This window comes from Pongo abelii, chromosome 11, assembly GCF_028885655.2.
Source record: "Pongo abelii isolate AG06213 chromosome 11, NHGRI_mPonAbe1-v2.0_pri, whole genome shotgun sequence".
Taxonomy (NCBI): domain Eukaryota; kingdom Metazoa; phylum Chordata; class Mammalia; order Primates; family Hominidae; genus Pongo; species Pongo abelii.
In genome coordinates, this window is record NC_071996.2 from 93,874,398 (window position 1) to 93,894,687 (window position 20,290).

A 20,290-nucleotide genomic window follows, 5' to 3' on the forward strand; every position below is an offset into this window, starting at 1 on the left:
TTTCATTTAATGATTCATGGATTTAACAGACTACACCGAAATGCAGCATATGGGAATTGCATGTCTGGTTATCATATCACACTATCATTTCATTAGTTTCACTTGCCATGTTTAGTCATGAGCCATAAACTATACATTGAGCTACAATTTTAGTATGAGTGATTATAAACAAAGTTAAAAGATACATACAACAAAAGTGTGGTTCAGTGTTCAACAGTGCAAAAATTTAATTGAGTCATCTTGTACCTACAGATTTGATCAGTGATTTTCATAAAAATTTAAATTTACAGGCAGAGTTGGAAATGAGGCTTCAGGATATGGTTTATGTTTAAGGTCACTTTCTCCTGAGTTTTTGTTTTGTTTTTAGCATGTGTTTCACAAGTGCTTTTTTTTTTTTTTTTAATGAAGTTCATACAAATCTTGGAGAACAAAGCCTTATATAACCCTATGTAAAATTGAATGCCCCAGAATATGTAATATTTTTCTTAGGATCTTTTAGGGAAAGGACTAAATTCATATAAATATCTATAATGTGATCTCTGCAAATTGTATGATCACGTAATATTTATAAATTGGTATTGGTTTGAAATTTAGGTAATAAAACCATAGCCAAAAGGGCTTAAAAATTGTCAAACCCAGTTCTCTTACTTTATATAACGGAGGAAACTGAGAACCTGGCAAGGTTGTAACAGCAGCAGAATTGGACTTGAACCAAATCTCCCGATACTCAGTGTGCTGTTCATTGCAATTCACTCTGCCATATTTAACGTAGGTGTTTGCCATTTCTCTTGATGACATCTTTAATTTTAATTAGCATAGTTATATTGCCCCAAATGCGGAAGTACTGTTTTCTTAATTTGAACTGGTTCAAACGATAACAATTTATTGGTTTAAAAGTTGTATCTTATTTGATAGCAAGTGTTATGTAGTCATTCTTTGGACATTAGTCAGTAAAGAAACAGGCCCTTTTCCAAGATGCTTGCATATGAGTACCCAAAGCCACGGATATTTCACCATGGCTACTAGAGGTGAATTCTGTTTTTAGTTCTTTTAATTGATGACCTTAAGGCTATTTGTGATTTTTTTTTCTTTCAAAATTCAGGAATTTATCATGGTGCCATTAAAATCATTTTCTTCATGTTACTCCCCCCACCCCAAAATTAAGTAGAGTCTTTAGTAAGACTCTTGATTTCATAATTTTGTAGTATTGATATTTTTTCCTTGTAGGATTGGTGGTGATCCTCAGGAAATGGGGGAAGAGGCAGAGCAAATGTTCAAAAGGATTAGCAGATTGTGGAAAAAAGGAGAATTTGGACAGAAGGAGCCTGTTGCATAAATTCTTAACTACTAAGCTTATAGGAAAACTCCAATATTTAAAATTTTAAACAAAGCTATATAGGTAAATACCTTTTTAAAAACAAATGTAATTTTATACTTAAAATGCACATAATTTTTAAAAATCATAAGGGTACTATACTTCCTCTCTTTTTCTCTGTGGTAGCTACTAACTTTAAAGGAATACTTTTTGTTGTAATCTGTTTTATTTCGGATTGTGATAATGTGTGATTCTTGATTAAAAGGAAAGAATAAAAATAAATTTGAAAGAAACAGTTATTTTTATATGACGTAGCAGTGTCCTTACATATTTGTTTTCTTTTCACTGGTAAAAATTTCACGTAGTTTTAGTTTAAAAGTTAAGATCTGGTGATAACTTAAGGGTTAGGATAGGAAAATGAGGACAACATACTGCAAAATAATTGCCACACTTAATGCTTTTTCATGTTAGAAATAGTAAAAGTTATACTGTCTTCTATGTTTTTACCTCTCAGAGTTTTTTGTTTTTTGTTTTTTAGAGACAAGGTCTCTCTCTGTTGCCCAGTCTAAGTGCAGTGGTACAGTCATAGCCCACTGCAGCCTCAAACTCCCATGCTCAAGTGATCCTGCCACCTCAGGCTCCAGAGTAGCTGAGACCACAGGCACATGCCACCATGCAGGGCTAATTCTTTATAAAGATAGGGTGTTGCCGTGTTGCCCAGGCTGGTCCCGAACTCCTGGCCTAAAGTGATCCTCCCAGTTTGGCCTCCCAGAATACTGGGATGACAGGCGTTAGCCACTCTACTTGGCATGCCTCATTCTAGTGGTAGTTTCCAGTTTTTGTCATTTAAAGAAGCTCAATTTTCTTTTTAATCAAAAGTATTTTTGAATTTTAAAAATTAGGGTTTTTTTTTCTTTCTCTTTAAACAATTTGTAATCATACTCATTGAAAATCAAGACAAGCTTAGTTAATGTATATGTAATGTTCAATTTGGTTATGTTAGCAATAACCTGTTAGGCATGCTTATAAGACAGGTTTTTAAAGTGGTTTGTGACTCACAGAGTAATGCATGATGCCTTGGACTGGCAACATTCAGAAGACAGGATTATATTGGTTTATTTACTTCTTGTTTATATCAGTTTATGCTTTAGTTTTTTTTTTTTAATGAAAGGTAGAGCATTTATTGTCAACTGAAAATTGTTCTGTTACTTTATTTTTAGGGTTGATCTATGAAAATACTAGATCTAGAAAAACATTCTTTTTTACCTGGAGTGTCTTATTTTTTATTTTCCTAATACTCTTTAGCTTTAAACCATTTTCTGTCGTAAGACTAAATTAAGAATATTTCATAAAATCGTCTTTAGTTACCTCTTTTTGCCTTTTTCCTCTATGATCTCTAATTTTTAATTGCCTTGCACCTCCATACTTTATGAATGGAATCAAGTGCGATACTTACAAAATAACTCTGATGCATTGATTTTAAATGAGCCATTTTATTACTAAATTTATCGGCAGATGTTCTTGTTAACAGTGTTTTTCACCTGTGTTATAAAGTATAATACATGAATCAATTCATAAATATGTTGTAAAAACTGTATAAAACATTGCAATATAGTTACATTAATTTTTAAATAGATAATGTTAAAACTCAGTGCCTCTTTATCAAATTTTCATTCATACAGTATTCTTCAAAGGAATGTAAATTCTGTAACTTGACAGGCATATTTACAGAAAAATTTGTATAATTTACTTTTTTTTTTTCTTTTGAGACGGAGTCTCGCTCGTCACCCAGGCTGGAGTGCAGTTCCGCCTCCCAGGTTCGCGCCATTCTCCTGCCTCAGCCTCCCGAGTAGCTGGGACTACAGGCGCCCGCCACTGTGCCTGGCTAATTTTTGTGTGTGTGTGTATTTTTAGTAGAGACAGGGTTTCACCGTGTTAGCCAGGATGGTCTCGATCTCCTGACCTCATGATCTGCCTGCCTCAGCCTCCCAAAGTGCTGGGATTACAGACGTGAGCCACCGCGCCCAGCCTAAATTTGTATAATTTTCTAGTATCAGGATCTGATTACCCTTTTCAAACAACCCATATGGGTTTGCTTTTTAAAAATCATTTGGTGAGTGGATTAGAAATTTTGATAAGTATATTTCTTCCAATTTGGTTAATTTTAAAAATGTTTCTACTGTATTTACTACAAATGATTATAGCTTTTTCAAAAATAATACAGTATCTAATAATGTTTGTACAGTGATCCTCAAACTGGGATAAATATATCTTTGGATTCCATACTTGGAATTCTTTCCAAGGAATAAAGGGGCATTGATAGTTTTAAGATAAGTCAGTTTCAAAATCTGTTTCTATATGCGCCTTTTAAAAAATTAATCTGCCTTTTAGTCCAAGTGTCCTCCTGTTTTCCAAAAGAAAGACATAGTTCTCATGTCTTTCAAATTTTAGTACAGTGCACTGCTTCTGGTTGTAAAAACCTCAGCCCACCAGCAAAAGGGGACATTTTAAAATATTAGAGTCAGTGTTATTAAGGGTGTGAACCATTGTAATGACTGGTAATAAGTCCTGTTATATACTAGGTTGTTTCTAGTTCTTTGGTTTCAACAAAATCGAAAGAGAATCTTAAGTTGTCAGTCAATAGGAGCATTAGCATAATTTTTGAGGGTAGAGTACTGTATGACTTTTGGCATGTAATGAGCTGGAGGCATATAAAGAACTGAGTAACATTGCTATAATAAAACTTTTAAAATTTCAATCTACTTATCTATTATAAGCAAAGTTTTTCAATTCACACCTCTGTAAAAATTAAAAATAGGAAGAGAATTAGTCCTGAGTTCATTCTAGCAATAGAAGATATCCACTGATATATGAACTAAAAATCAATTACTGTTTCAAATGGGAAAGAAAAATACTCAAAAGGAAAATCTTACAAATTAGTATGGGAAATTATTAGCAAATAAATATTTTTCCTTTAATTTTTTATTGTGAAAAAATTCAAACATATATAAAATAGACGAGTATGACCAGCTCTCATTTATGCATGCCTAGCTTTTATTTTTGTTAACATCTGTTTCTCCACCCAACTCACCCCACTACTCCATAATGATGAAGATAATGGATTTTTATCATTTTTAGTTTTGATTTTGCATTGGGGGTGGTTTACTCTCTTTTGTATATGTAGGCATGTGCTTTTCCTAAGAGCTTTGCAAATAAACTTTTTACTGTAACTTTTTCAGAATTAATATGACATGTTAATGATTATTAGATCTCATCTATCCTTGGGGTACATGAAGTCTTTCCAAGAGATACTCAAGCAGTTATAGTTTATTGACTTAAGTTAAATGCCATTTCCAGGGAAAATAATATGAACAAACAATAATCAAATGCCTTTACATTTAAATGGGGAAGTATGGGGAGAAACATTCTTTAGTCAATGCAATTATTCAATACAGGCATACCTCAGATATTGCAGATCATCTAACTAAAGTGAAGATTGCAAAAAAGCAAGTCATACCAATTTTTTCGTTAACCAATGCATACAAAAGTTGTGTTTATACTATAGTAAGTGTGCAGTAGTATTGCATCTAAAAAAAACTGAATACCTTAATTAAAAAATATTTTATAGGTAAGAAATGCTAAGGATCATTTGAGCCTTCAGTGAGTTCTAATCTTTTTGCTGGTGGAAGGTCTTGTCTTGACGTTGATGACTACTGACTGATAATGGTGGTGGTTGCTGAAGATTGGGGTGGCTGTGGCAATTTCTTAAAATAAGACAACAATGAAGTTTCCACATCAATTGACTCTTACTTTTATGAAAGATTTCTCTGTAACATGCAATGCTGTTTGACAGCATTTTACTCAGAGTAGAACTTCTTTAAAAATTGGAGTCAATCCTCCAAAACCCTGCCACTGCTTTATGAACTAAGTTTATGGAATGTTCTAAATCCTTTGTTGTATTTCAATGATCTTCAGAGCATCTTTACCAGAAGTAGTTTTCATCTCAAGAAACCACTTTCTTAGTTCACTCATGAGAAGCAACTCCTCCGTTCAAGTTTTATCATGAGATTGCAGCAATGCAGTCATATCTTCAGGCTCTACTTTTAATTCTAGTTCTCTTGATATTTCCATCACACGTGTAGTTACTTCCTCCACTTGGACCCCTCAGTCATCCGTGAGGATTGGAATCAACTTCATTTGAACTCCTGTTAATGTTGATATTTCGACCACCTATGATCATGAAAGTTCTTAGTGACATTTAGAATGGTGAATCTTTTCCAGATTTTCAGTTTACTTTGCCCGGATCCATTAGACAAATCATTATTATTGCAGCTATTGCCTTATGAACTGTGTTTCTTAAATAGTAAGACTTGAAAGTTGAAATTACTCCTTGATCCATGGGCTGCAGAATGGATGTTGTGTTAGCAGGCTTGAAAACATTATGCTCCTTGTACGTCTCCATCAGAACTCTTGGGTGACCAGGTGTGTTGTTAGTGAACAGTAGTATTTTGAAAGAAATATTTTTTTTTCTGGCTGGTCATGGTGGCTCACACCTGTAATCTCAGCACTTTGGGAGGTTGAGGTAAGAGGATTGCTTGATTGAGCCCAGGAGTTCAAACCAGTCTGCTCAATATAGTGAGACTCCCATCTCTATTAAAAAACAAAATCTTTTTTTGAGCCGTAGGTTTCAACAGTGGGCTTAAAATATTCAGTAAACAAGGTTGTAAACCGACACGGTGTTATCTAGGCTTGTTATAAGCCCAGGCAGGGTAGATTTAGCATAATTCTTAAGGACTCTAGGATTTTTGGAACGATGAATGAGCATTGGCTTCAACTTAAGGTTACAAGCTGCCTTAGCCCCTAACAGGTCAGGCTGTCCTCTGAAACTAGACATTAACTTCTCTTTGGCTATGAAAGTTGTAGATGTCATCTTTCAATAAAAGGCTGTTTCATCTACATTTAAAATCTGTTGTTAGTGTAGTCACCTTCATCACTGAAGTTAGGTAGATCTTCTGGATAACTTGCTGCACCTTCTGCATCAGCCCTTGCCATTGTTTCACCTTGTACTTTTATGTTATGGAAATGGCTTCTTTCCTTAAACCTCATGAATCAACCTCTGCTAGCTGCAAACCCTTTTCCGCAGCTTCCTCAACTCCCTCAGCCTTTATAGAATTGAAGAGAGTTAGGGCCTTGTTCTGAATTAGGCCTTGGCCTAAGGGAAGTTGTAGCTAGTTTGATTTTTTTTTTATCTAGACCGCACAAACTTTCTCCATGTTATTGGTTATGCTGTTTTGCTTTCCATCATTTGTGTGTTCACTGAAGTTCCATTTTTAATTTCCTTCAAGAACTTCAAGAAATGCAAAGGAAACTTTGTATTTACAACTTGGCTAACTTTGGTGCAAGAGGCTCAACTTTTGGTCTGTTTTGGCTTTCAACATGCCTTTCTTACTAAGCTTAATAATCATTCTAGCTTTTTAAAAGTGAGAGATATACAACTCTTCCTTTCACTTGAACATTTAGAGGCCATAGTAGGGTTATTAATTGGCCTGTTTTCAATATTGTTGTGTCTCAGGGAATAGGGGGCCCCAAGGAGAGGGAGAGAGATGGGAATGGACAATCAGTGAAGCAGTCAGAACATATACAACATTTATAGGTTGTTTGCCATCTTATATGGACATGGCTTGTGGCACCCCAAAACAAGTGTAATAGTAAGAACAAAAATGACTGATCACAGATCCCCATAAGACATCTAATAATAATTATCAAAATGTGACACAGAGACACAAAATGAACACATACTGTTGGAAAAATGGTGCCAGTAGACTTACTTGATGCAGAGTTATCACAAATCTTCAATTTCTTAAAAAATGCACTATCTGTGAAACACAATGAAGTGAAGCTCAATAAAATGAGGTATGCCTGTATTTTGTTTTGCTCTATTTACATAATCTGTCTAGAGAATGTTGAGTACCCAAAATGTTATACTGTATAATGCTAGACATTGGTAAATACCAGTTGTTTCTTAAAAACAACGTAAGAGCAAAACTTAATTGTGCTTTAATTTAGTAAGTCACAAAATAGACCAATTACGTGACCATAGTCTAGAGTTGAATGGTTTTTATTTTTGTGTATTAAACATGACAGCCCAATGAAGAAAACTTGTAAGAGTTTTATAGGGTACAGTTTAGGTCACAGAATGAAAGTTCAACGTAACTTGTTTATTTTACATTGATTGTTTAACCAGTAATTATCCATATGACATCCCAATGCAAATGTTGACATCCATTTCCAAAAGAGTTGTTTTTTTGTGCTTTTTCTAAGGTTACAAAGGTTTTTGTGGTTTAAATGTTGTTACATATTTTACAGCATTAGGATCTATGGAATATTTTGACAACTGCAACAGTTCAATGAAGTTGGTAATTTCTTCTTTTAATTATTTTTCATTGAACAGCTTTGGAGTTACATTTCTACATTTTGATTTATGGTATATTATAAGGAAAGAAAAAATTATGTCAAAAGGATATTTTAGAGAAAATACATAGATAGTGATTACAATATGGCTCTAACTAAATTATCCTTAATCTTGTTGAAGTTTTGTTAATGTCTAATTTTGATGAAATAGTATGGTGTTCCTTCCAGCTACTGATTGTATATATGTGATTGCACATCTTTCTTAAATAAGTGGATTTGTAGGTTTTCACATATTGTCAGCCACACTCCAATCCTCTTGTAAAGAATGAACCTGGCTTTATTCAATTAAATAATTCTCTGGTACAGGTTTTCCTCCCACAATATTTTAAAGTACAATGTTTTGGGTTTTTTGAGGGTAAAGTAAAAGAAAATATGTTTTAAAAACTTTAGTTGTCAAATTATTTTATTTTAAGCCTATTTTAGAAATTAGAGATGTATTGTTTCTTTTGGGTGCATATCACCAATTAATACGTTTGATTTCAGATCTACAACTTACTGCTTTGTAAACTTCGCCGAGGTAAAATGAAACCATTTGGCTACTTGAACTGATCTACGTTACATAGATTTTTCCTATTGACATTTGCAGTAGATAATATGTCAGAAATGAAAGTGATGAAACAATACATCTTCCATATTCTGAATTGGCATAATGCTAAATACAACAGAAGCTAATTTTTTAGAGACTGTGAAATATAATTTTTTTTAGTTCAAGTATTATTATAACAAGTGAGAGCTATTAAGAATACAGCTTTCTCTACAGTAGTAAAATGTAACCAGAATGTTTGCATATACTGGAATTATAAAAGATTAGTTTTGCAGCATAACTCATTTTTCTAACTCTAATATTAGTTTAAGGATTAAGAACAATCCTTAATTGTTCTTAATTGTTCTTAATTGAAATATTTTATATATACTTAATTCTTTTCGAAGGGTGAAACTTTATTTTAAGTTTTTTAAAATATAAGATTAAATAAATAACACACTTTAGCAAATTATTTGCTGTCATGAAAGATAAGGGAATTCATGGTAACTTGTATTCACAGTTCTGTAACTTTGGGTTGGGTAAAGATATACTTAAAATAAAGCATTCCCTTTGTAATTCTAATGCATTCTCAATATATGGGTATTAAATAATATGTAAAAAAGTTTATATCAATGTTAAATTACTTTAGAACTATTTCCTAGATTTAAAAATACTAATGCAGTATATTATAATAGTAGCTTTGAAATTTTGATATTGGCTTGAAACTTAACTGTAGTGGTACCTATATTAACGTATTTATGTCTCTTATTTTTTTGCAGCAAGGAGTAAATAATGCTGAAAAATTTGACTATGTAAGTGTAACGTGTCATTCAGTTTTCATGCCACATTCTCTATATATTTGTTTTTTGATTACTAATATTCCCTAATTTTGGTTTATAGGTCATGCAGTTTTTGAATAAGATGGCTGGTAATGAATATGTTGGATTCAGTAATGCAACGTAAGTGTTTTAAATACTGTTTTGTTACTTAAAAACACACACTGTATTTAGAATTGATCCGCTCTCTTCTCATTAGAGGGAAATGAACGATTTCTAAATTACCTGACAGAAACACTTAAAAATACTTTAAATCGTTTTGACAAATTTCTTATAGGTAATCATACAATCAGAAGAGACCCCAAGTTTATCTCAAATTACTGGTGCTTATTCAGTTTTATCTTTGCTTTTATACCTGTCTTACCTCCCTTCTATTTCTGTTCCAGGCTATCTGGATTTTTACCCCAACTTTTTATTTTAAAATTTGTGAGTCTACAGAAAAGTTGAAAAAATAAATATCTGGAATCTTTTACTTATATTTTCTAATATTTTGTCTTACTTGCTTTTTCTCAACCTCTGTCTCTTTAGATAGATTAAAAATATGTATGTATACCTCTAAACACAAATACGTAAATATATATGTACATAGATTTTTTTCCCTAAACCATTTCAAATTAAGTTGTAGACGTCATGATACTTCACCCTTAGGTAAGAAAGCACGTACAGTCTAAGAATAAGGACATTCTCCTACATAACCACAATACCATTAACACATGTAAGAACATTAACGTTAATTTTAAAATATCATGACATTAATCAATATGTAAATGTCCCCATCTCTTCCCCAAATGTCTTACAACTTTTATTATTATTTTTTAGATTCAGGAACAAATCAAGGTTCTTACATTGTATTTATTACAATGTCTGTTCTGTCTCTTTACTTAGAACAGTCCCTGTGCTCTAGATCCTTGCTTTAACAAATTTTATTAAATGGCTTTTATTTTTAAAGAGTGCAGGCTGCTTGTTTTATAGACCAGGGGTTGCTGACCTTTTCTTTGAAGGACCAGACAGTAAATATTTTAAGCTTGTGTACCATACGGTCTGTGTTGTAACTTCTCAGTTCTGCTGTTTAGTAGAAAAGCAGCCATAGACAATATGAGGCTGTTATAAAAAACTTTATAAAAACAGGCAGCAGGCCGTATAGTGGATGTTTCCCATTTTGTATTTGTCTGGTTCCTTGTCATTAGAAACATTATTATGTTAAACATTATTGTAATATTATTATGTTAAACAGTTTTAGCACGTATACTACTATTTTATTCTTATTTTGCACTTCCTGCTTTGCATTTCAGGGGTAAACATTTTCAGGTTGCGTGCCTTCCCAACATTAATTCATCAGCTTAAGTATCTTTTCCAGGAAGTATTCCATGAATCTCAACTTGCCTCTTTTCTGTGCTCTCCTATTACCATATTTTATCAAACTTATTACATGTCTCTCTTTGCCCCATAACCACCATTAGACTCTGTCCTCCTTAAGACCTAGATGGAATGTTGTGTCTTCCAGTTCATTTCTGTATCCCTGTTATCTGGCGGATAATAGGCACTTGAGATAGTGTTGAAGAACTATGTGTCAGTCACTGTGATAATTGCTGACTAGTTAGTCATTTACCTAAACTATGTTGATGTTTTTTTTAAAAGTACGGCAAATTGATAAGAATTTGAAATGTTAAAATGTACAATTAGAAGGGGCTGTCCACCTCAGTGATATAAAGAACATTAACCACAGTTCCTCTAATATCAGCAGCCCTTTTAGACTTGTAGGGCAATTCTCAAATATACTGCAAATTAAATCTGTCTAAATCAAAACTCATTCTCTTTCTTTCCAAACTGCTCTTTGCTCTAGAGATAGATCCCTTTATCAGTTAATATTATTATCCTCTCAGGCTATGTTAGAAATTCAGGCTTTGTATTAGTCTTGACTCTGCCTCTCCTTTTTCTCATCAGGTTAGAAGATTATCCAACTACTTGCATGTTTGATCATACCTCTCCTTCCATTCCTATCACAGCTGCCTAAATTCAGGCTTTTGTAGCTCTCATTACAGTATTCTCTTAATAGATCAGTCATCACTTTTTCCCCTTTTTCAAACTGATGTCAGAGTTATCTTTCTAAAATGTAGATCTGATTAGGTAACTTGTTTGTAAGCCCTCAGGCTTTTGTTTTGTGGGTAGTCAGGAACTATCACATTATTCGGCATCTATTGGTTTTGGTAATTTGGTCCCAGTCTCCTTTGTTTGTTTGATGTTTTCTTACTCTTCTCCATGTGCCATTTCCCAGTTACATCAGAATATTTGCCATTCTTCAGTGGAGCCCTGTCTATATATTTTTCTAACCGTTCATGTTGCATGGAATTTGCCAGTGCCTAGGCCTCACCCTGAAATCTATTAGTCCATTGAGTCTTGCAAGATCCATTTTGTGTTTCCCACTCTCAGTGAAAGTTCCATGATTATGTCAAGTTCCCTGATTATGTTAATTAAAATGGACTCTTATTGTACTTTTGGGTAGCCAGAGGATTCTGCAGTTTTTCAGTGCATTTTAATGGTAGAAGATTTGAGAATTTTAAAATGAGCATTTTTGTTTACAAAATATGAAGACTAGAAAGGGCCTGAATTCATTTCAGTCATTTTATAGCCAAGAAAATGAAGATTGAAAGAATTACCACTTAAATGACTTGTCCAAAGTCACACAAATAGCCTATTGACAGAATTGATTGGAACTCTGTAGTCCTGAATCTTAGTTCAGTGTTCTTTATGCTGTACATTGCTATACAAATGAAATTATGAACAATCACACTTTTAAAGAAAGTACATAGAGCAAATGTTTTTTTTTCTTCTTCCAGGTTTCAGTCTGAAAGAGAAAGTGGAGATCGAAATTTTGCAATAGGATATTACTTAAAAGAAAAGAAGGTTTTAAAATTTCTGTTTCTATTTCAAATTATTCTTTCATTTAATAAAATACATGAAGATGTATGCTAAGAATTCAACAATAGCCTTTAAGCAACTACCTATTACTATTTAAGGTGCAGAAGTTTTTGCAGAGTGCTCGTGAGTCAGTGTTACCAAATTGTTAATGTTATTATTAAATTGATTTGTATCTGGCAGTATTTAAATATTTGACTAATTTTATTTATTAATAGAAGTTTTGTTTGAGGTTTAGTCTGTTTTTTCAAAAGCATAATGCACGATTAGTGTTAACTACTCTTGATTTTTTTAAGTGGCTGGTCTAGTAACGATTTGTAAATCAAGAACCATTTTATCATTGTCAGTTAAACTAGTATCTAAAAACTTACATGATGTGATAAAATTTTGCTTTTTTATTTCATGTTTATACTCTTTTAGAAGTTACATGCTATTTTATTAATTAAAATGAAACACTTGTGTACATTTGAAATTTTTCATGTATTTCTCTACTTATGTGCATTCCGGTGTGCCTGAATTTTTAATTGCCTTTCTATTTTTTTAGTGTTTTCCAGAAGGCACAGACATGGTTGGTATATTAGACTTCTACTTCCAGGTAATTTAATTATGTAAATCACATATATAAATATAAATGGATGTGTTGGCTGGGTGTGGTGGCTCACGCCTGTAATCCCAGCACTTTGGGAGGCCAGAGCGGGCGGATCATGAGGTCAAGAGATGGAGACCATCCTGGCCAACATGGTGAAACCCCATCTCTACTAAAAATACAAAAATTAGTCGGGTGTGGTAGTGTGTGCCTGTAGTCCCAGCTACTCGGGAGGCTGAGGCAGGAGAATCGCTTGAACCTGGAAGGCCGAGGTTGCAGTGAGCCGAGATCGCGCCACTGCATTCCAGCCTGGCAACACAGTGAGACTCCGTCTCAAATAAATGGATGTGTTACATTATGCAAAATATAGATGTCTCAGAAATCTTGGTCCTAGGCCACGAGAAAATACATTTTCCATCGGCTTTCAAAAATGTGTTCATAAAAGGCAGTCTCATGTCCAAGTTGCCTAAAAATTCATGCCTCAAAATGTAATAGGGACAGTTTTTTCTGTAAACATATTTAAGAATTGTCAAAAATAATGAACACTCCCAGAAATTGGCACTCTTAATTATAAACTGAGCTCTAAATTTTTCGTAGCTTTTAACATTTTGTTTGGGAAAAACTTTTTTTTTTTTTTTTTTTAAATCAGAGGGCTCTTATTCAGCATTTAAAAGTGTCAGTGTCTTAGTTGACTTGGTATCTTGTAATTTCTTTGTTACTACTCTATCCTGGCTTAACTGTGCTAGTTCATTTCTGCAGTGTCATATGTCGGGCTTTCTTCTAAGTTAGAGTAGCTCTCAATATTGAGGGGGTGGGGTTGAGCGAGAGGGACCATGTTACGCACAATGGGCTGTGGTATAGAACTCAGTTTAGAATAGCCTTCCTGGAGATCTCTTCTCTCACCCACATTTTCAGCTCAATTGATTCTTACAGATTTAACACAGTTGGTGCCACTGATGGGGCTGTAATGTGAAGCCACATAGGAGGCTACATTATTGTTAATTTCTAGTTCACCTTACATTTGCCTGTCTTTACTATTAAAGATTCCTTAATTTTAACCTTTCAGTAATCTTAGAGAATATATAAGGGAGGTTGATAATGAGTTAGATTTTGATAGATGTCCAGGTTGCAGCTTTTTCACCTACCCAATGTGAAAAACCGTAAATTGGGAATCCAGACCATCAATATAAAATTTAAGGTCTAGCCTAGCCACTTATTAGCCATGTGACCTAATTTTAGTTACTGATCCCTAGTTTACTTATCTGTAGTATATGCCTCACCTGCCTTGCCATATTATGTGGAAGATAACATGAGATGATATGTGAAATTCCTTTGAAACTAGCCTTTTTTTTTCTCCCCTGGTCTGTATGAATATTTTCCATAAGTTTCTTTTCCTTTGGAATACATATTTAAATTTGGCTGTTATGGAATCTACTATAATGTGACATTTCTATACTTCATGGCAAAAATCAAGAAACGGCCATAGAAGTGGTACTGACTTTTTTGGAGAAGGGCTGCATCAAATTGAACGGCCATTGAGATTAGCAGGAGAGTACCCATGTTGGCATTTGGCAAATTAAGAATGTGCTGCCTTATGACAAACAAAATTCCAATTAATGTTAAGTATAAATTAGGAAATGATCATTGGAATTCAGAAAGCCTTGCATGAATAAGTCGACCTTATCACAAATCTTTGCTATCTGGGGCAGTATTGTAAGTCGATTCTGTCGTTTTTGGGAAATAGGGAAGAGATTTTTTATATAAATAGGCAATCTAGTTAAAGTTAAACACACAATGTTCTAATTCACTGTACTTAGTTTTCCTCCTTGCTATTTCCAAACCCCTTTGTGCCTCCTGTAGATCTTGGAGTATGGCTGAGGAAAATTTACAAGTTGAGAACCCATTCTTCTCCTATCCACTTTCTTTTTTGACTCCATCTCATCCCAATTTTGCTTACTATTAGCTAAAAATAAAATGTGGAAAAATTTATTTTCATTTTACGGGTAAATTTGGGTTTGGTACAGTGAACTATTTTCATTATTTTGATTGTATTTAAATGCAAAAATTTCATCTTAGAGGGTGTATTTAGCACCCATAGTAAATATCAAATAAATATTAATAAATGGTCTAAAGGATAACATTTTGGTTTAGGCTTACAGAGCATCTGAGACAGATCTGCTTTATATTTTTCTTCCCCTTTGTCCTTTGCAACTGTTACCATATAGATGGGGATACTGAACTTTGTTATGGGTGAAATGTCAGGGACTTTAGCATTTTTTTCTAAAATGGTGATTTCTCATGTAGACACTATCATAATCTTCATGTATGGTGCTTTATCTTAAAAATATTTCATGGCTCTTTTTTTTTCTGTTGAGTTAAAAGTAATTATGCTTGTGTATTCCACAGAAAGTATTAATATTTAAGCAAATTTGAATATCACATGGGATAATAACAAATCTTACTGTTTAGAGGCTGGCACTTCCTAGTCTAGTTCTGCCGTTAAAAGACTGAGTATCTTTGGCCAAATCAGGATAAATCTTAAAAGGGGTAGGACTTTGGCCAATTAAAATCTTCAGAATGTTCTCAAGTTTATATTAATCTCTTTGGAAGAAATATTTCAGATCTGTATGAAATACCAAATAAAATAGATTATCTTAGAAGTGAACAGTAATATTAAAAGTAATATGAGAATTCTGCTTTTTCTTTGTGTTAGCTGTGCTCCATTGAAGTGACTTGTGAATCAGCCAGTGTGATGGCTGCGACACTGGCTAATGGTGGTTTCTGCCCAATTACTGGTGAAAGAGTACTGAGCCCTGAAGCAGTTCGAAATACATTGAGTTTGATGCATTCCTGTGGCATGTATGACTTCTCAGGGCAGTTTGCTTTCCATGTAAGTAATTGTTTAATCTTATTTTCTCTGGCAAGAAACTAGTCTGAACTGGTTCTTTTAAAAATGCAGTTTGAACTTTGCTTCTAAAGCTGTATATTAATTTTTGAGAGAGAGGCTTGTTTTCAAGGTTAATTTGTTACAAGATTAGTAAGGAATAGAGATAAGGTCTACCAGATATTCTTAAGAACTTGGAAGTTTGATTTATAGAACCTCATCCCTTCTGCTTTTAAGGCCAATCCGGTGTACAAGGTGTAGTCTTTCTTTACTTTTAGTTGTTAATGTTTAGCATTATGATGATTATGTATCTTAAGAATTCTCTAAGTTCAGAAAGATTGCAAAGACGTGATGTTTCACGTCTTTGGTTACAGCCATAGATGTTTTAAGGACTAAAAGTATATTAAAGTTAAAACTTACCAAAAATGTACTGCTTTAAGCTCTGTTGTGCATTTGCCACTTGTAAAGTATATAGACTTTTCTTATTTCATTCTGCTCATGTCAAGTCATAATGCCCTTCTAAAAGCTTTTTTTATTTTGGAAATTTTCAAACATGTAAAATGAGAGAGAGAGAGATACATTTAATGTTATCCATCACTCAGCTTCAATAATTATGAATATATTACCAATCTTGTTTCATCTGTATGTGCATCTGTTTCCCGTATCCTTGTCATATTTCAGTATGTAATTCTAAATAAGGACCCTTAACAAAACATAACAGTAATACAGTTTTTACATATACAAATTAAATATTACATATCAAAACTTTAATATTATTAATATCAATATTAAATTGAATATCAAAATATGTAGTCAGTGTTCAGATTTCCTGGATTATCTTGTAAATTATTATTTCTTTTTCTTTCTTTTTTTTTTTTTTTGAGACAGAGTTTCACTTTGTTGCCCAGGCTGGAGTGCAGTGGCACGATCTCGGCTCAATGCAACCTCTGCCTCCTGAGTTCCAGCGATTCTCCTGCCTCAGCCTCCCGAGTAGCTGGGATTACAGGCGCCTGCCACTGCACCCGGCTAATTTTTGTATTTTTAGTAGAGACGGGGTTTTGCCATGTTGGCCAGGCTGTTCTCGAACTCCTGACCTCAAGTAATCCACCTGCCTCAGCCTCCCAAATTGCTGGGATTACAGGCGTGAGCCTTTGCACCCGGCCTATTATATTATTTTATAGTTTGTTTGACTTAGGATACAAATGAGGCACATACATTATGATTGGGTTGTGTCTCCTTTTTTTTTTTTTTAAATCTATTGGTCTTCTTTTGACCTGTCTCTCTTTTTTTCTTGTTATTTTTGGTTGGAAAAACTGGGTCATTTAATCTGTACAGTTTTCCACTGTCTCTACATTGCTGATTACCTCTGTTCCATTCTCCCTTGTATTTCCTATAAATTTGTAGATCCAATTCAGGTTTTTTTTTTTTTTTTTGTCTGCTTGTTTTGTTTAGTTTTGTGTAAAAGTACTTTATTGGTATACTTCTTTTATTTTTGTTTGTTTATTTATGTATTTATTTTGAGACGGAGTCTCACTCTGTCGCCCAGGCTGGAGTGCAGTGGCGTGATCTCAGCTCACTGCAACCTCCACCTCCTGGGTTCAAGTGATTCTCCTATCCAGAGGTACTTACTGACTGAATGTTAGTAAGCAATTAATGAACACTGCTCTAATGACATTAATTTTGTTTTTTTATCATTTGTCAAGTTTTGCTAATGTAACTTAAATTTTTTGAGGGGGAGTAATTTAAATTACCATTTTAGAAAATATTTTAAGAATATATAACCTTTTATTGTTTTCTAGTTGTAAAATATTTTTTAAAAATAATTCGCTATATTTAAAAACAATATGTTTATTTTAGAACAATTAGAAAATATCGTCAGGAAGAATAAAAGCATCCATAGCCTCACAATTCAGATGTAACTGCTATAATTCCTTAGAGTATATCTTTAAACAATTTTTCTATATTCATATCTATCCCAAACTGTTTCATAACTTTTTTTTTTTTTTTTGAGATGGAGTCTTGCTTCATCACCCAGGCTGGAGTGCAAGTGGTGTGATCTTGGCTCACTGCAACCTCTGCCTCCCAGGTTCAAGCGATTCTCCTGCCTCAGCCTCCCGAGTAGCTGGGATTACAGGTGCCTGCCACCACACGCGGCTAAGTTTTGTATTTTTTGTGGAGATGGAGTTTCGCCATGTTGCCCAGGGTGGTCTCGAACTCTGACCTCAGGTGATCTGCCTACCTTGGCCTCCCAAAGTGCTGGGATTACAGGCATGAGCCACTGCACCCGGCCTTATAACTTTATTTATAAACATGTTGATAAAAATTTATCTACAATATTTTTAATGTTGAAATTCTATGGTATGTATATATAATTTTTTTTTTTTTTTTGAGAGGGAGTCTCACTCTGTTCCCCAGGCTGGAATGCAGTGGTGTGATCCCAGCTGATTGTGAGCTCTGCCTCCCGGGTTCACCTTTCTCCTGCCTCAGCCTCCTGAGTAGTTGGGACTACAGGTGCGCACTTTGGGAGGCTGAGGCGGGTGGATCACGAGGTCAGGAGATAATTTTTAATTTTTAAACCAATTTCTCAATTTGTTTTTGTTTTTTTGTTTTTTTTGAAACCGGATCTTGCTCTGTCATCCAGGCTGGAGTGCAGTGGTGCCATCATGGCTCACTGTAGCCTTGACCTCCTAAGGTCATGTAATCCTCCCACATCATCCTCCAGAGTAGCTGTGACTACTGTTGTGCACCTCCATGTCTCGCTATTTTTTGTAGAGATGAGATCTCCCTATGTTACCCAGCCTAGCCTCCAACTCCTGGGCTCAAGTGATCTGCTAGCCTTGGCCTCCCAAAGTGCTGAGATTACAGGAGTGAGCCATGGTACCCAGACCCAGTTTCCCTGTTGTTGAACATAACATTTCTTATTTTAAAATGTTTACCTGAATACTCTTTTACTGAATTATTTCTAGGTTGGTCTTCCTGCAAAATCTGGAGTTGCTGGGGGCATTCTTTTAGTTGTCCCCAATGTTATGGGTATGATGTGCTGGTCTCCTCCTCTGGATAAGATGGGCAACAGTGTTAAGGGAATTCACTTTTGTCACGTAAGCATATTTTCTTAATGAAAATAATGATGTTATAAGTTGAGCCATCCAGTGATTTTTTTTTTTAACCCATTTTCTATAGTTCATTAACTCTTGGCCCTCCGCCTATAGTGTGCCAGTTACTAGGGAGCCGTGGAAATACTCCCAGAGGAGCTTCAAGTTGTCTCTGTCAGACAGCTCCCATTTAATTATTCCCACAGATTATATTTGTTAGATGCTAATATTTTAATTTTCATGGTTATAATTAGTATCAATTTTCAAAAGCTCAACAAAAGATACTAAACTTGGAGAAGTAATTTAAAAGCCAGTATATCTTAAGAATTATTTTGGTTTATTATATCTTTAATCTGCATGGTTAAATATCTTTATCCATTGACTACCTTTAAACATTTTTTTGAGGAAATAAGCACTGAAAATTAAAAAAAGATTAAACAATTTTTAAACTGTTACTGCTCTTGATAGTTCTGTATTTTGTTGTTACCCAGTTCCTGCTAATGTTTGAGCTTCTAGTTTTAGTTACATTTATTACTTGCTTGAGTTCATATTAAGTACCATACTCAATTAAAATTGTTTTATTTTCCAGCCTTTTATATTTTACAAAAACTAGAGTATGACATTGGATTGCATATAAAATATAGTAGATTGTAACCAGAGTACTTATTTAATGTGGCTTTACACTTATTTGATAGAAGAATTCTTTCATGGGGCTGGTTATAAACCCTATTTTGTAGAAGGTGAAAGATTATTTGATTGGCTGAGCCCTAGGATCATGTTAGTAAGCAGTGTTCTTAAAACTTGTATCCATATCTTACTCTGATTTTAATTCTCTTCTTGATGCATTATACTACTTTATTAGCATGTAGTGATGATTTCTAAGCTGGACAATATAAGCAGAGTTTGTTAAAATGTGGATATACATAACCAATGAATAGCCAGTTTCTTATACCTGCTCTGTATAACTGTTTACAGGATCTTGTTTCTCTGTGTAATTTCCATAACTATGATAATTTGAGACACTTTGCAAAAAAACTTGATCCTCGAAGAGAAGGTGGTGATCAAAGGGTAAGCAAAATTCTTATTTAGATAAGTATATAAAATTTTTAAGAAGAGAAAAAGTGAATTTGCCTGTATAAATAAAATCTTAGTTTGTTAGTGGCCTCGGGTCTTTGCTAATCATAAATGAGTGTAAACTAATTGTTGACATTTAAATCCGGGATCACCAGTATTAAATACTTAAATATTGCTTAATAGATGGTTAATAGATACAGATATTTAAATATTGCTGTTTTGTTATTTAAATTGAAACTAGTTAGCCTAGTGTCAGGGTTTTCCCCTCCCATTTTCTGCTATTTTAAGCAAGATTTTTAGAATTGATTCTGTTAAAAAAAAAAAAAAAAAAAAATTGGAACGTGCTGCATGCTATAAAGAAAGCATTGTTTTCATATTTGTTCGTCCTAAATTGAAGTTTATTTTAACTTCTTGCATACTGTGTAGATGGATATGTAAATGGAAAAGGGTTATCATATTAGTGAGAGACCGTATGAAGCCTTAAAAGTTTTATAAGTCACTGTAGATGAAATATTTTTTTCCACTGTGTTTATTGCAATATTCCTAATAATCTTACGGTCCTATTTGTTTGTTTCCAGTTTATTTGGCTTCAT

At 33.9% G+C, this 20,290-nt stretch overlaps 1 protein-coding gene across 4 annotated transcripts in view; it reads left to right on the plus strand.

Moving 5' to 3' along the window:
* Positions 1 to 20,290, plus strand: part of GLS (glutaminase) — an 86,179-nt gene that overhangs the window by 32,703 nt on the left and 33,186 nt on the right. For 3 of the 4 annotated variants that reach the window (XM_002812679.6, XM_009237922.4, XM_009237921.3), the window contains exons 8-14: positions 9,089 to 9,121; positions 9,210 to 9,268; positions 11,983 to 12,049; positions 12,606 to 12,656; positions 15,361 to 15,537; positions 18,498 to 18,629; positions 19,599 to 19,691. In XM_002812679.6, coding sequence (XP_002812725.1) covers positions 9,089 to 9,121; positions 9,210 to 9,268; positions 11,983 to 12,049; positions 12,606 to 12,656; positions 15,361 to 15,537; positions 18,498 to 18,629; positions 19,599 to 19,691 — 612 coding nt within the window. Of the gene's footprint in view, positions 1 to 8,269; positions 8,304 to 9,088; positions 9,122 to 9,209; positions 9,269 to 11,982; positions 12,050 to 12,605; positions 12,657 to 15,360; positions 15,538 to 18,497; positions 18,630 to 19,598; positions 19,692 to 20,290 lie in introns of those variants that run through there. The other variant, XM_054546107.2, reaches the window with a different exon arrangement.